This window comes from Ursus maritimus, unplaced genomic scaffold, assembly GCF_017311325.1.
Source record: "Ursus maritimus isolate PB19 unplaced genomic scaffold, ASM1731132v1 scaffold_3, whole genome shotgun sequence".
NCBI lineage: Eukaryota > Metazoa > Chordata > Mammalia > Carnivora > Ursidae > Ursus > Ursus maritimus.
Genome location: NW_024425563.1, coordinates 46,088,278 through 46,101,217, shown reverse-complemented (window position 1 = coordinate 46,101,217; position 12,940 = coordinate 46,088,278). Strand labels below are relative to the sequence as shown.

Below are 12,940 nucleotides of genomic sequence, written 5' to 3'. Positions count from 1 at the left end.
ATCAGAGAGAGTGAGAGAGAGAGAGAGACTGAGCAAGTAGGGGGAGTGGCAGGCAGAGGGAGAAGCAGCCTCCCCGCTGAGCAAGGAGCCCGATGCAGGACTCGATCCTAGAACCCTGGGATCATGACCTGAGCTAAAGGCAGATGCTTAACCAATTGAGCTACCCAGGTGTCCCAGATTGTTGAAGTTTCAAAAATGGCACCATCAGGAGACACTCCTCCGCAATTTGGGTGACCATCTTGCAGAATGTGGATGAGGCTTTGAATCGGCAACAAAAAAGTGGTGCTGTGTCCCTTATGGTCAGGATACATGGATCTGGGAATCAAGGGGAGAAAAATGGGAGTGGCTCCCCTCACTGTCACGTGTGGAACATCACTCAGAATATTCCCCTGCCTTCTTCGCAGCATCAATCAGCTGGTTTATAGGTCTTGATTCCAAGGAGACAGTGCTTCCTCTAGGGACATCACAATTGTTCCGCTGAACAGGAAGTTGATAGTGCCATCTGCTCACTTTACGTTTCTCACGCCGCTGACTTGACAGGCAAAGAAGAGGGTTGCTGTTCTGGCTGGGGCGATTGGTCAGAGTTACCAAGAGGAATTGGGTTGCTGTGACACAGGGGTGGCAGGAAAGACTGTAGAGCCCAGGAAATTCACCTGGGTGCTTCTTAGCCCTTCATTGGGCTAGAAGTTACTGGAATACTGTTGCCACCCACCAGACGACGAAAAACTCAGGCCTTTCAGAAATGAAGGTTGAAGTCATCCTACTAGGTAAAGAACCCCAAAAGCTGAGGTTTTGGCTCAAGGCAAAAGGAACATGGAATGGACATTGGAAGAAGCTCATTGTCAATGATGACTTAACTATCATCCCTGTCAATCAACTAGTTTTGTTCCCAGTTGTTACTAAAACAAGAGCTGTGGTGGCTATATGCATATTTTCTTCTTTGCTTGTTACGTTCGACATCGAGGTTGCTGGTGGTTAACTTTACAGTTTGGCCTTTAGGTTACAGAATATCCAGGGTGCAGTGGTGATGAGAACTGACATCACCCAGAGGTGAGAACAGTGGCTGAGGCTGCCTCTTCACATGGTCCCGCTCTGTGAACCCCCCTTTTGGGGAGAGAGTGAGCCTGCACTCACCTGTCTGAGAAATACAGTTGCGTTCTGTTAGGCGGAAGCACGATGCAGTCATTGAATGCATACAGTGAAATGTGTGGGTCCGAGTAGTAAAAGGGCGAGCGTACCAGATGGTGTCCCTTGGCAGTTGGGTCCAAGTTCCTCCTTCTAGGTTCCCGTCCTCCCCTTTCCCAGACTCACGCATCTGGCCGATTTCAAGTTAGGTTCTTCCAGTGGGAGGCCCTGGCACTGGGTTCCAGGGTGGGAGGAAGAAATTAGCCATTTCCCCGGCTACAGGCAGTTGCAGGAACAGGCAGCTGGGGTGAGAGCTGGTGCTACCCGCTCCGGCAGCGACATCAGCGGTGCGTGTTCATTCATTCCATCCAGCCAAGGGACAGTGGCAGCTTCTGTCTTTCGGCAAGAGCCCCCTCTTTCTTTGCTCCTTCGCCCTCCCGACAGGTTTTTTAATTATTTTTTTATTTTTTTAATTATTATTATTATTATTATTTTTACCAATTTCCTACATTGCATCCTTCTCTGCTTGAAATATGGAGAGTGGCCCCTACTCCCCTGTCTGGACACTGAGTGACATAGAGATTTTTCCATATCAGCACAAAGCAAGCTTCCTCATTCTCTAGTTTAAAACAAAAAGCGGAATGCATCGTATTTATATAAGAAGACCCGGAGAATAGATATTTGTGCTGCTCGCAATCTCCCCTTTTAATCATAGAAGCATTAAGAACACTTCCATTTTTGGAAAACACTGTCACGGCATGTATTTGGCAACGTTCTTGTCTTTTCCCATTTGGAATTCTACCGGCCGCAGCTCTTGTGCAGGCTTTCAAATGGCTGAAATGGGATTAAACTAGACTCTGGAATCCAGCAGCTGGCTACTTATTGCTTAATGAGTATTCTAAATACTGGCCGTGTGTGTCTTAGTCTTATCTGTTCCCGAGGAATGGGGAGCACCTTGAGGCTTGATATTACGTCACCTTTTGGAATATGCAAACATGGTGTGTGCTGGGCACTGGTTAGCAGGACCTCTCCCCTTTGTGATGAATGCCATCTGAACGTGTCCGCGGCCTGGCAGCCTGGGAAGAGCCCTACATTCCTTCATGGGAATGGGCTCAGGTTTTCTCTTAAGGAAGGAGCTGAGGACACAGCCAACACCGCCACGTAGGTTAGTGGCTCAAATCGAGGTCCTGTTAGTTTTATTACTAGTCTTATTCCAGATCCCTTTCATGGAGGCCGTGCTCCTTAGAAACCATTTTTCCTTAATGCTGAAGCATTTCAGATGATTTGTGGGCAGCGCTCTTCTCCAGCCGGTGCAGCCCGGCTCCTTCCTTCAGCTTGGGGCTGGAGGGCTGCCCGGACCAGCACAATGGCCTCAGCCCCACGAGGCCGCCTCGGGCCGCATCTCAGCCACCTGATACCCTGTGTCCGCTAGCCTGAAGAATGAAGGCCTCTTCAGCCCTGTGCTAACACCACCCCACAACTCTGTTTCCTGATTTTATCTTCTTTAATTCATTAAACGGCCCTTTTGCTATCTTCTCATCTTTTAGGGGTTCAGATCGTTCTGACATTCTACTTCCAGCTCTTAGACGTGTTCAAATTCTCTAAAATGGGAAAGGTTGGGTCCTCTTTACCGTTGCCACGCCAACTCCCATTCAGCCTTTTCTAGGAGGATTTTTCTTTAGCTGCTCTACACTTTCACAGCAACTTCGAGTGTGATGGGAATTCTCAAACGTTCCAACATCTCCACCAATAGGAACGCAGGGCTGTATTCCTAAAATGAATATCCAGTCTTGTTCCACGAGGGCTCCACTTTTATAATCTTCAGCATAATCCCTTTAAAGCACGACCCCCTGGCAAATCAAACTGCTTTGGTGGGCTATGGTATGAAAATTCTCGTTAAGGGCAAAACCCAAAGCTGCTTTGGGTGGTAATGCTGTTAGACTGTCAACCTCATTGTCGGCCAAATTAAAAAAATACATTTCTGCTAAGCCAGCTAATGCTGGTGAGGAATCAGTAGCCAAATCCATTTAACTCTCAGAGGCTTAAATGCTATTAAATCGCATTTCCTGTTTGCGGGGCTGAGTCCTAGAAGAAATGCATGGCTTTATATTTCCAGATAGTTGAAAAATGAGAACGCGTGAAAAGGAGAATTTTTGACTTTTTATATTTCAGGAGGAGTCATGACATGGAATGTCATGTCTATTACCTGTAATATTCCACCACAAACGAACATGACAATCATTTTGTCAGTCACTTCCAGTACTGTGAACGAAATAGTTGGTGTTGAGCAAAGCAGCAGTTATCCAAGATAAGTGGTACGTTGATGTGCTCATGTTCTAGAAAGCCACATTCACAGGTGGAGTCCACCGCTGAATCGTACACAGATTTCACAGAAATTTGTTTTTAAAGTATCAAGACAGGAAGAACATGGAAATTTCACCCCCAAATCCTCAATGGCACATCGGTGATCTCTTCACGCAGATGCTTTTCCCTTCCCTGGAATTCCACAGGCAGGTTGGGAAGTGGAAGGCACTCTTAGAAGCTGCACAGCTGATGTCATCACAAATTAGTTTTACCTCTTGCTGGTACATATTCCCCATTCTTAGGTTCAAAGAAAACCCAGAAAACTCGTGAAGTCTCCCTCTGAATTTCAGTCGAATGATGCAGTTCTGCCTCTTTCGTCCCAGCCAGTTTCACTGTTGGGAGTCCCACCAAGCTTTCTGTTTAGCTGTCAACACATTTGGAAGAGCCTTTTCTCTGTGGAAAAAGATTGTGTACAGCAGTCTGGATTTTAGTATATGATTTCATTACGGACAGACTTTTTTTTTTAATTTTTTTTATTTTTAAAGATTTTATTTTATTTATTTGACAGAGACAGCCAGTGAGAGAGGGAACACAAGCAGGGGGAGTGGGAGAGGAAGAAGCAGGCTCACAACGGAGGAGCCCAATGTGGGGCTCGATCCCAGAACGCCGGGATCACGCCCTGAGCCGAAGGCAGACGCTTAACGACTGCGCCACCCAGGCGCCCCACGGACGGACTTCTAAATCCTCGTTGAAGAACTTCTGCGCACCTTCGTCTGGGATTTGGCCAACTGTAGTTGGAGTTCTCTCAAGTCAGCTTCTTTCCTAACTGTGAAAAGCAGAGGTTGAAATTTTATATTTTCTCAAATCCTCAACCACCAGCTCCAACAGCTGGGGATGATGAAGACTAAAACAATGTGGGGTATTTTCAGAATCATACATTCACTTTGTTTAGCCAAAGGTGAAGAGAATTGATAAAACTTCATCTCAGCGTGTCTAATTGAAGTATATCCCCTTCTAGAGCCCAGAATCCTTGCTCTGATCGTGATGTAGGGGAACAGTCTGTTATTGCTGGTGGGGCTTAGTTTGTAACTGACAAACAGAGTGGTACTAGACACGAAATAGGGTTTTTATTTGTAGTGGAAGAAAGGGCTGACTTTCTAAATACCGAGGGGTGGTTTGCCAATTCAAAGTAAGCTAGATAAACATCTATTTTAAGAGTCTCATTGCTTCCTAAGAGTGAAAGTAGGTCTGAATTTTAATTCTTTTTTTTTTAAAGATTTTATTTATTTATTCGACAGAGAGAGAGACAGCCAGCGAGAGAGGGAACACAAGCAGGGGGAGTGGGAGAGGAAGAAGCAGGCTCATAGTGGAAGAGCCCGACGTGGGGCTCGATCCCACAACGCTGGGATCCCGCCCTGAGCCAAAGGCAGACGCTTAACCGCTGTGCCACCCAGGCGCCCCCTGAATTTTAATTCTTAACTCCAAGATAGGTAAACACTTCTGTTTCATACAAAACGCCATAAAATTTAAAGGTGGGCAGACTTCCATTAGAAAACACCTCACTTATTCAACAATGATTATTAATGAACACTTATGAAGTGCCAGGTACTGTACTAGGAGCTGTGAGTACAGGGTCAAACACAATAGAGTAAAATCCCTGTCTTTATAGAGCTCATGTAGCTTCTCCTACGGGCTTCTGGAATGAATTGAAACATTAACAAAGTGTTGATATGAACAAACTAATGTTCTTCACTAAATGAGAGAAGTGGCACATGTGATAAAACTATAAATAAAAAAAATACTGCACAAAGACTTCTGTGACATTCTTTTCCTTTAATGGAACACCAAGATCCTCGACTCTCTTCACTGTTGCGTTGATTGTAATGAACAGAACTTTTCATTTGTCCTACAGAAAGGGTTGTTTTCTGGAAACCATCTTGCCAACGGGGGAGGAGACCATCTTTCCTGGGGAGATTCAGACACGGAGCTGTAAAAGATTCTGGCAGGATGAGTGCTGAAGGGAGAGGATGTCAGCAATTGGAAAATGGCTTAGTTGCCAGAGGCTACATATGATGACATTAGGAGCCACAAGATGGAATTAGACCGAGGACATGTGCAGGTCTGGTTAAGCTCAAAGCATCTAACGAACACCATGAACTGATTACAGGACAGCCATCGCGGCAGCCGAATGCAACTTTTACTATCTCTGGATGGGAGTCTGGTTTTGAAATCCGAAGTCTGGGGAAAGTGTTGAGAAATCATGACTACACTCCTGGGCACTTTGCTCTGTTCCATCCACTCCACTCCTCAGTCTCGGTATGCAGCCTTTCCATTGGGAAGAGCTCCAACCTAGAGCGTCCCCATGGCTACAGGGGAAGAGGGAAGAAGAGAAGCAGGAGGGGCAGAAGGAAGAAGAAAGCAAATACGTCTCTGCCCTGCAAATGAGATGAAGGTTTGGATTGCGCTGGTAATGCGCGGCTGCTTCTGTCCTTAGACACGTTGTCCCCCCCGTCTGGGCACCTGGGCTCCCTTCTCCATCTGGCACTAATCATCTCAGCCAAACAGGGTTGTTTGTTGGTGGTGGTGGGTTGTATTTTTTTCCTAAAATTTCCCATTAATTTTGTCCTGCCTTAGGTTTGTTTTCCTTTCAGTAATGCAAGACGAATAAATTCACTTGTTGCTCCGGGCAAAAGCAGCTTTACCAACCAGCCAAAAACCTCATTAGGCTATAACAATGGTGGTTCACTGGTAAAATCTGCATTTCTCCAAAAACACTCTGTGGGCCTTCCCTCTTGGTCATGAACATGCCCGTCTGCTTCTCTGGGCTCTTGGAGCACACCTCGGCCCAGGCCCCACCACTCTTCCAGAAAGAACCCTCCCGAAAGCAAATGCCAGGATAGAAGTCCACATCGGAGAAGCGCTTAGGCTTATTTCTAGTAAGTCCCCTCTGAGTTTATTGGTTTTTACCCAGGCACATGTTTATTTTCATAATCGAAGAGCTTATAATCCTGGACATTGAAAATAAATATTTATGTTCTCTAACTTATGGTTGTAGCTCGTGGGCGGTTTCACTACCTTGGTTTGCGCTATGTGTCGTTGTGCTACAAAATGGCCTGGCTCCTTTAAGAAGCCACACGCTGTAGACACAGAATCAAGCTGAGTCATTCACCTGAGGGAGAATTAGAACAGCTGGGGGCAGCTACTGGAGGTAAAAGCAAAGACAGAAAAGGAGCACACGGCCTCTCTAGGAAATGTTCCAAGGCCTCAAGCCCAAATGTGGAGGGGAAAGTTGCACAGGCATCACCTTGCTCGTGATGACAAGCCCCGTGCCCTGTGGTGCATGGACAGCCCCGATGCTAGGGAGCAGACTCAGGCATCCCGCAGCCAGGAGCCAGCAGGGTCACGTGGGTCAGCATGCTGTCGCTCCCTCTGAGTCTGCAAGGTTTGGTGGTCTGTGCATCCCCCTCCTCATAAAAGTCAGCGGCTGCTGAACACCTCCCGTGGCCCTTGAAAGAGTCAGAATGGCTAAAATGAACAAGTCAGGAAATGACAGATGTTGGCGAGGACATGGAGAGAGGGCGACCCTCTTGCACTGTTGGTGGGAATGCAAGCTGGTGCAGCCACTCTGGAAAACCGTACGGAGGTTCCTCAAAAAGTTGAAAATAGAGCTACCCTACGACCTAGCAATTGCATTACTGGGCATTTACTCAAAGGATGCAAACATAGCAATTCAAAGGGGCACATGAACCCCAAAGTTTATAGCAGTAATGTCCACAATAGCCAAACTATGGAAAGAGCCCAGATGTCCATGGACAGATGAATGGATAAAGGAGATAAACACATACAGACACACAGACACACGCACACTGGAATATTACACAGCCATCAAAAAGAACAAAATCTTGCCATTTGCAATGACGTGGATGGAATTAGAGGGTATCATGCTAAGCGAAATAAGTCAGAGAAAGACAAACACCATGATTTCACTCAAATGTGGAATTTAAGAAACAAAACAGATGAACATAGGGGAAGGGAAGGAAAATAAAATAAGATAAAAAGGGAGGCAAACCGTAAGAGACTCTTAACTATAGGAAACAGACTGAGGTTGCTGGAGGGGGGTGGGTGAAGAGATGGGGTAACTGGGTGATGGACATTAAGGAGGGCACTTTATCTAATGAGCACTGGATGTTATATGTAACTGATGAATCAGTAAATTCTACTCCTGAAACGAATAATGCACTATATGTTAACTAAATTGAATTTAATAAAAAATAAAAAAGAGTCCATTGCCTTATGACCACTTTGCCCAAGTGACTGGAACCAGTTAGACATGCACACTGCCTCTCCGTGAGTTAAAGATGACATTAAAAATTACAAACTGATTAAGTGAAGAAAATAGGACATAGTATTATCTCATATGTGAAAAAGAGAGAATCTACAAATAATAAAAGACTAGGACGACTAGTATTAAAGTTTAAAAGCAGTTATATCTGGGCTCTGGGCTTATGGGTCGTTTTTATGTTCTATTTATTCATATCTTTTACGTTATCTTTTACTTCTCAGTGTGGCACCAGTTTCCGTGCCCCATCCGTCGTTTATGCAGTAAATCCTCCCTGAGCACATAGCGCGTGTTTGGCATCCGGTGGGGGAAGCAACGCTGAGCGAGTACCAAGTCTTCACCTTGATCCACCGCCACTCGTGGGTCTGACCTCACCAGCCCCTCCTCCAGGATCAGGGCGCTGAGGTTTTATTCCCTTCGCAGGGCTGGGGCCCCTTGCTGGCCCTGCAGAGCTGGTAGTGCACTCTCTCAAATACAAGCGAGATTCCCTCCTGCTCGTCCTTCAGACCCTGCTCGGATGTCAGCATGTCGGGAAGCCCTTTTCTTTTTTCTATTCTCTAATAACTTTTTTATTATTTAGTAGAGATTTTATTTATTTATTTGAGAGAAAGTGAGAGAGAGAGAGAGAGAGCGTGCACAAGCAAGGAAGCAGGGGGAGGGAGAGGGAGAAGCAGACTCCCTTGCTGAGCAGGGAGCTTAACTCGGGGCTCAATCCCAGGACCCTGGGATCGTGACCTAAACTGAAGGCAGACACTTAACCGACTGAGCCACCCAGGCGCCCTAGGAAGGCCTTTTCTAACCACCTGATATAATCATTTTGATTATATTTTACCTGCTTTGATTTTCTTTATGACACTTGTCAGTATGTATCTTTACAATATGTAGATAGTTGAACACTGACCTCCCACCAAAATGTGTTGTCTTTGAGGAGGGGTCTTAGTCTTGTTCATTGCTATCTCTCTATCATCTAGACCAGTGCCTGACCCATCATGGGCACTCAATAAATATTGTTCTCTTCCTCAACGGAAAAGTTGTGATATGTGTTTTACATATATCAAGAATGAGTATCAATACACAAATTTAGGTGTTAAGAAATATGGTGTCTTTATTTTTTATAATATTTTTAAAATTCTGACTCCAGTACTGCCAGGCCAGTAGAAAATGTCGTTTCAGTTATCGTTCTGCTTCCCTCCCTACCCATTCTCAGGGGGCGGGGGTGTCAAGATTCCAAGAGTCTAAGGCAGTGACAAGGGACTCTGCGAATCAACCCACCACGGTGCCTTCACGCCTGAGGGCCGTCTAGTGTTTCTGGGCAGGGCTGAAAACATCAGTGCCTGGGGCCGCAGCTCCCCAGATGCTTCACCCAAAGGCTCTTCCTCTCTGGGGTCTTGCCCCAACATGGCCCCTGCCACAGAACATGCTTCTCCCCACCACTGGAGGGATTTCCTTCTCATCTGTTGTTTCCCCGCTTGTTTTTCCAAGTCCCTAAAGCTTTTCTCAAACTCTACCCTCTCCTTGGGCCTCCGGCTTCTAGAAGACAAAAGCCAGAATCCTTCTGCTTCTCATCTTGCCACTTAGCTCCCTGAAGCCAAGGACATGGAGTCTGCTACCGGCTCGAGTGGGGAATGGAAAGGGAGAACTTCGAACAGCTTTGCCACAAGTCAGAAACGAACGTTACAGGAGTGGGACAGAGAATGCAGAGAAGAAAGGGATTCCACTGAGGCGGGGGTGGGAAGAGAGAAACTGAGGCAAAAGGAAGGCGTAAGGCATCTTGCCCTTGTGAGTGAGCCCGGAAGGCTGGGCAGTATCTCGTGTCATGGAAGGTGATGGATAGAAAGAGTGGCCCAAACAAGGAGATACATTAGAGCTGGTGTGTAGCGGAAGGCGGATGATCTCATCTGGCCTGATGTGTTTGAGCCGTGGGGAAAGGAGTCATTCTATGACAGGCCCTCAAAGGCACGGCATTTTGATGTGAACTTGAAAGACCCTGGCAGCCCCTGGGTCATAGAGCGTGGAGATGAGAAAGGTGCCTGAGAAAATGAAAGAGCACCTCTGTGGAGGATGGATGGTGGTTGGGGCTGGTGACAGGGAAAGCCAGAAGTAGGGAGAGTGTTCCACAGGCGGTGGTCTAGAAACAGGAGGCAGAAGGAGAAGAGAGATGCAAAAGATATTGCGATGTAGAACAAGGGGGTTGCCCAGGAGAGAAAGGCACAGGAAGGACGGTGATGGTGGGAATGGAGGTGTTCTCAACGGAGGAGGGAAAACCAAGAGCAGCTGCTGGTTTGTGGGGAAGGGTGACAGGCTGCTCATGTGGAATCCGAGTGTCCATTGGGAAAGTTGGAGCTGGGGGAGGGGTAGTGGGGCTCAGAAGAGCAGTCATGAGGTGGGGGAGGATGCTGCTGGGGTGGGGGAGGAAAGCCAAGGGATCCAGTGTTGGGATGGCTTTGATCGGCTCAATAAAGCAGGAGGCAAGGCTACTTGCTGTGAGCGAAGCAGTCCCTGGGTCACACTGGAGCCTGAATGTGGACATGGTTTGGAACAGCTGTGCTGGGGAACATAAAAAGAGTCCGTGTCTGAGGAACAAAAGAACAGATCCATGCAACCTCAAGTTTTCTCTCCATAAATACAAGAATCCTTGTTTTTTTAAAAAAAGATTTTTTAAATTTATTTGAGAGAGAGACAAAGAGAGCAGGAGCAGGGGAGAGGAGTAGAGGGAGAGGGAGAAGCAGACTCCCCGCTGAGCAGGGAGCCCAATGTGGGGCTTGATCCCAGGACCCTGGGATTAGGGCCTGAGCTGAAGGCAGACGCTTAACTGACTGAGCCACCCAGGCGCCCCAATACAGAATCCTTTTCTGGTGGTTTTATGAAATCTGTCCAGGCAGACTCGAGAAGAAATAGCCTTTAAATCATATATCTAGTTTGAGGCCTATATTAATTATATCTTTCTCTGTGTTTTCTGCCAGACATTCTCTCTCCCTTACATGTTATACCATTCATGAGAGATTTCTTTTTTAGGAATCTGTTAAGATGGCATAAGTCCCTGAGCATAGTAAACCTGGAAAAGCAGCAGCTATTCGTGGCCAGCATTCCAGAGTCCTGCGCTGTCTTTCCCAGCCTTGAACTTCTGTTCCCAGAGAAGCTCCTCTTCGCCTGCTCTAGTGCCTGCTTGTTTTCTTTCCTGGGCGGCTTCGGGCAGAGTGGGGGAGACAGCTCATCACCAAGACCAGTGGTACTTGGGGCTTCAAGGTCACTGTCGCATCTACAACTGGAGAGGTGAGAAAGGGGGAGCCAAAAACCCACCTCTCTCCGGGGTGGGGGTGGGAGTCATGGGCTGCCCTCCACCCTCCCGCGGTGCGGGAACCCATCTCCCTTTATCCCCTTTTGTTCTTTTTTTTTTTTTTTTTAAGATTTTTTATTTATTTATGAGATAGAGACAGCCAGCGAGAGAGGGAACACAAGCAGGGGGAGTGGGAGAGGAAGAAGCAGGCTCCCAGTGGAGGAGCCTGATGCGGGGCTCAATCCCATAACGCTGGGATCACGCCCTATGCCAAGGGCAGACGCTTAATGACTGAGCCACCCAGGCACCCCATCCCCTTTTGTTCTTTCCAAGCTTTTCCATGCTTCCCTTGTCTCTCTAGATCTGGTGTTATTTTTCCTTGAATGTACCTCTGTTGGGGATTTAGGGATTTGTATGAAGTGGGGAATAAGAAAGAACAACAAAAACCTCTCTGCCTTCTTAGCCTTACCGATACTGTCTTCACTAAAAGACCAATGTTGACCTCGCAATCCCATGAGAATTGTCGGTACTGGTATTTTTAAACCACCCGATTTCAGTATTCACACCTGGGCATATCCTAATAACATAGGATTATTGAATTCTTTTTCTCGTCTTTGTAGTGTTTCCAAGTTGAATATGTGACTATCAACTCTTTCCTTTACTCCAGCCCAAGGGAAAAGAAAAAAAGGTCAACTGAAGAGCTGGGAATCACAGAACATTTGGAATTGGGGATTCAGAATCGCATGCTCCCTGGGCCGGAGCATTTTCTTTTCTCTCTGACCATCCAGTGAAGGAAGAGGAATGATCTAGAAACAATGCCACGTGAAGCTTGGTTTACTTAGGAGGCCAAAAGAGAATTGCATTTCTCATTATGTAAGAAACTAGAGCTTAAAGACCTGTTCAGGTTGTTGCCTAACAAGTGCGAAGATTTTTCAGGGGCAGAAGGGGTATATCTGCGGGAGCTGTGCCTTATTAGAGAGCCCTTTTCCTCTGTCCCTCATAACCCGGGAAAGTACATGCTGGTGAAATTTCACCCCGAACTAACTACCTCATTGGACTAAGTCAACTCTCTCTCCACTCTGCCCGCCAGCCTGTCCAAGTAAGCTCAGTTTTCTGGTGCAACATTACTCCAAGCTTTTTTTTTTTTTTTTTTTATAGAATCCACATATTTTTTCACTTTTGTTTATTTTTGCCCCAAAGCCTTTGGCATTTCCCTCCAGTGAGTCACACTATGGGACCATTTCAAAATGATGTGACAGGATGTTTCTCTTCCCAGGGAAGATGGGAAATGGGTAAATGACAGCCTGTCCCAAGATGTTACTGTGTTGTGTGCGGGGATTTTAATAAAGAAATGCCATCTCACTTGCCACCAAAGCCACTTGATGGATGGACTTGCAGGGAGACAGTCTTCTAGATCTTTCCCTGATTCCACAGAGATAAGATGGGAAAACGAAAGCATGGTTGTTAGGGGTTTATTCGTATCAGTTGATTATGGGAATCAGTTCTTTTACTTCCTCCGTCACAGAAGTTTAAGATAGGCATTTGAGAACTCAGATTTTGCAACAAAATAATTGAAGTATCGGAGATGGGAGGTTACAGATAAGAGAAGGCAGACGCAGGGTGTGCCTGGACCCTCACCATCCCCCGGGGCACTTATGCTTATTCTTCAAGCCTTTGCCTCTGCTGCTCTCAAGGGCTTTGTACTTTCCTCTACTAGAGAACTTGGCACTCTGGGATTATGGTCGTGTATACAGTGGTCACCCACCTTGCCCCCATTTTGAGGAGCAGGGAAGTGGGCCAAATTCATCTTGATATCTTCGCCACCCAGAACAGGTCCTGTCGTATAGAAGGTCTAATAGGGCACATCCTAATATAAGGTGGTGAGTGTGTATGGG

At 46.6% G+C, this 12,940-nt stretch overlaps 1 protein-coding gene across 1 annotated transcript in view; it reads left to right on the top strand.

The window, feature by feature from the left end:
• LOC121105897 overlaps positions 1-12,722 on the top strand; it is a 37,649-nt gene extending 24,927 nt beyond the window's left edge. Inside the window, exons 6-7 of the mRNA XM_040644552.1 lie at positions 10,784-11,041; positions 11,713-12,722. Coding sequence (XP_040500486.1) covers positions 10,784-11,041; positions 11,713-11,836 — 382 coding nt within the window. The 3' untranslated portion in view covers positions 11,837-12,722. The remainder of the gene's footprint in view (positions 1-10,783; positions 11,042-11,712) is intronic.
• The last annotated feature ends 218 nt before the right edge of the window (positions 12,723-12,940 follow it).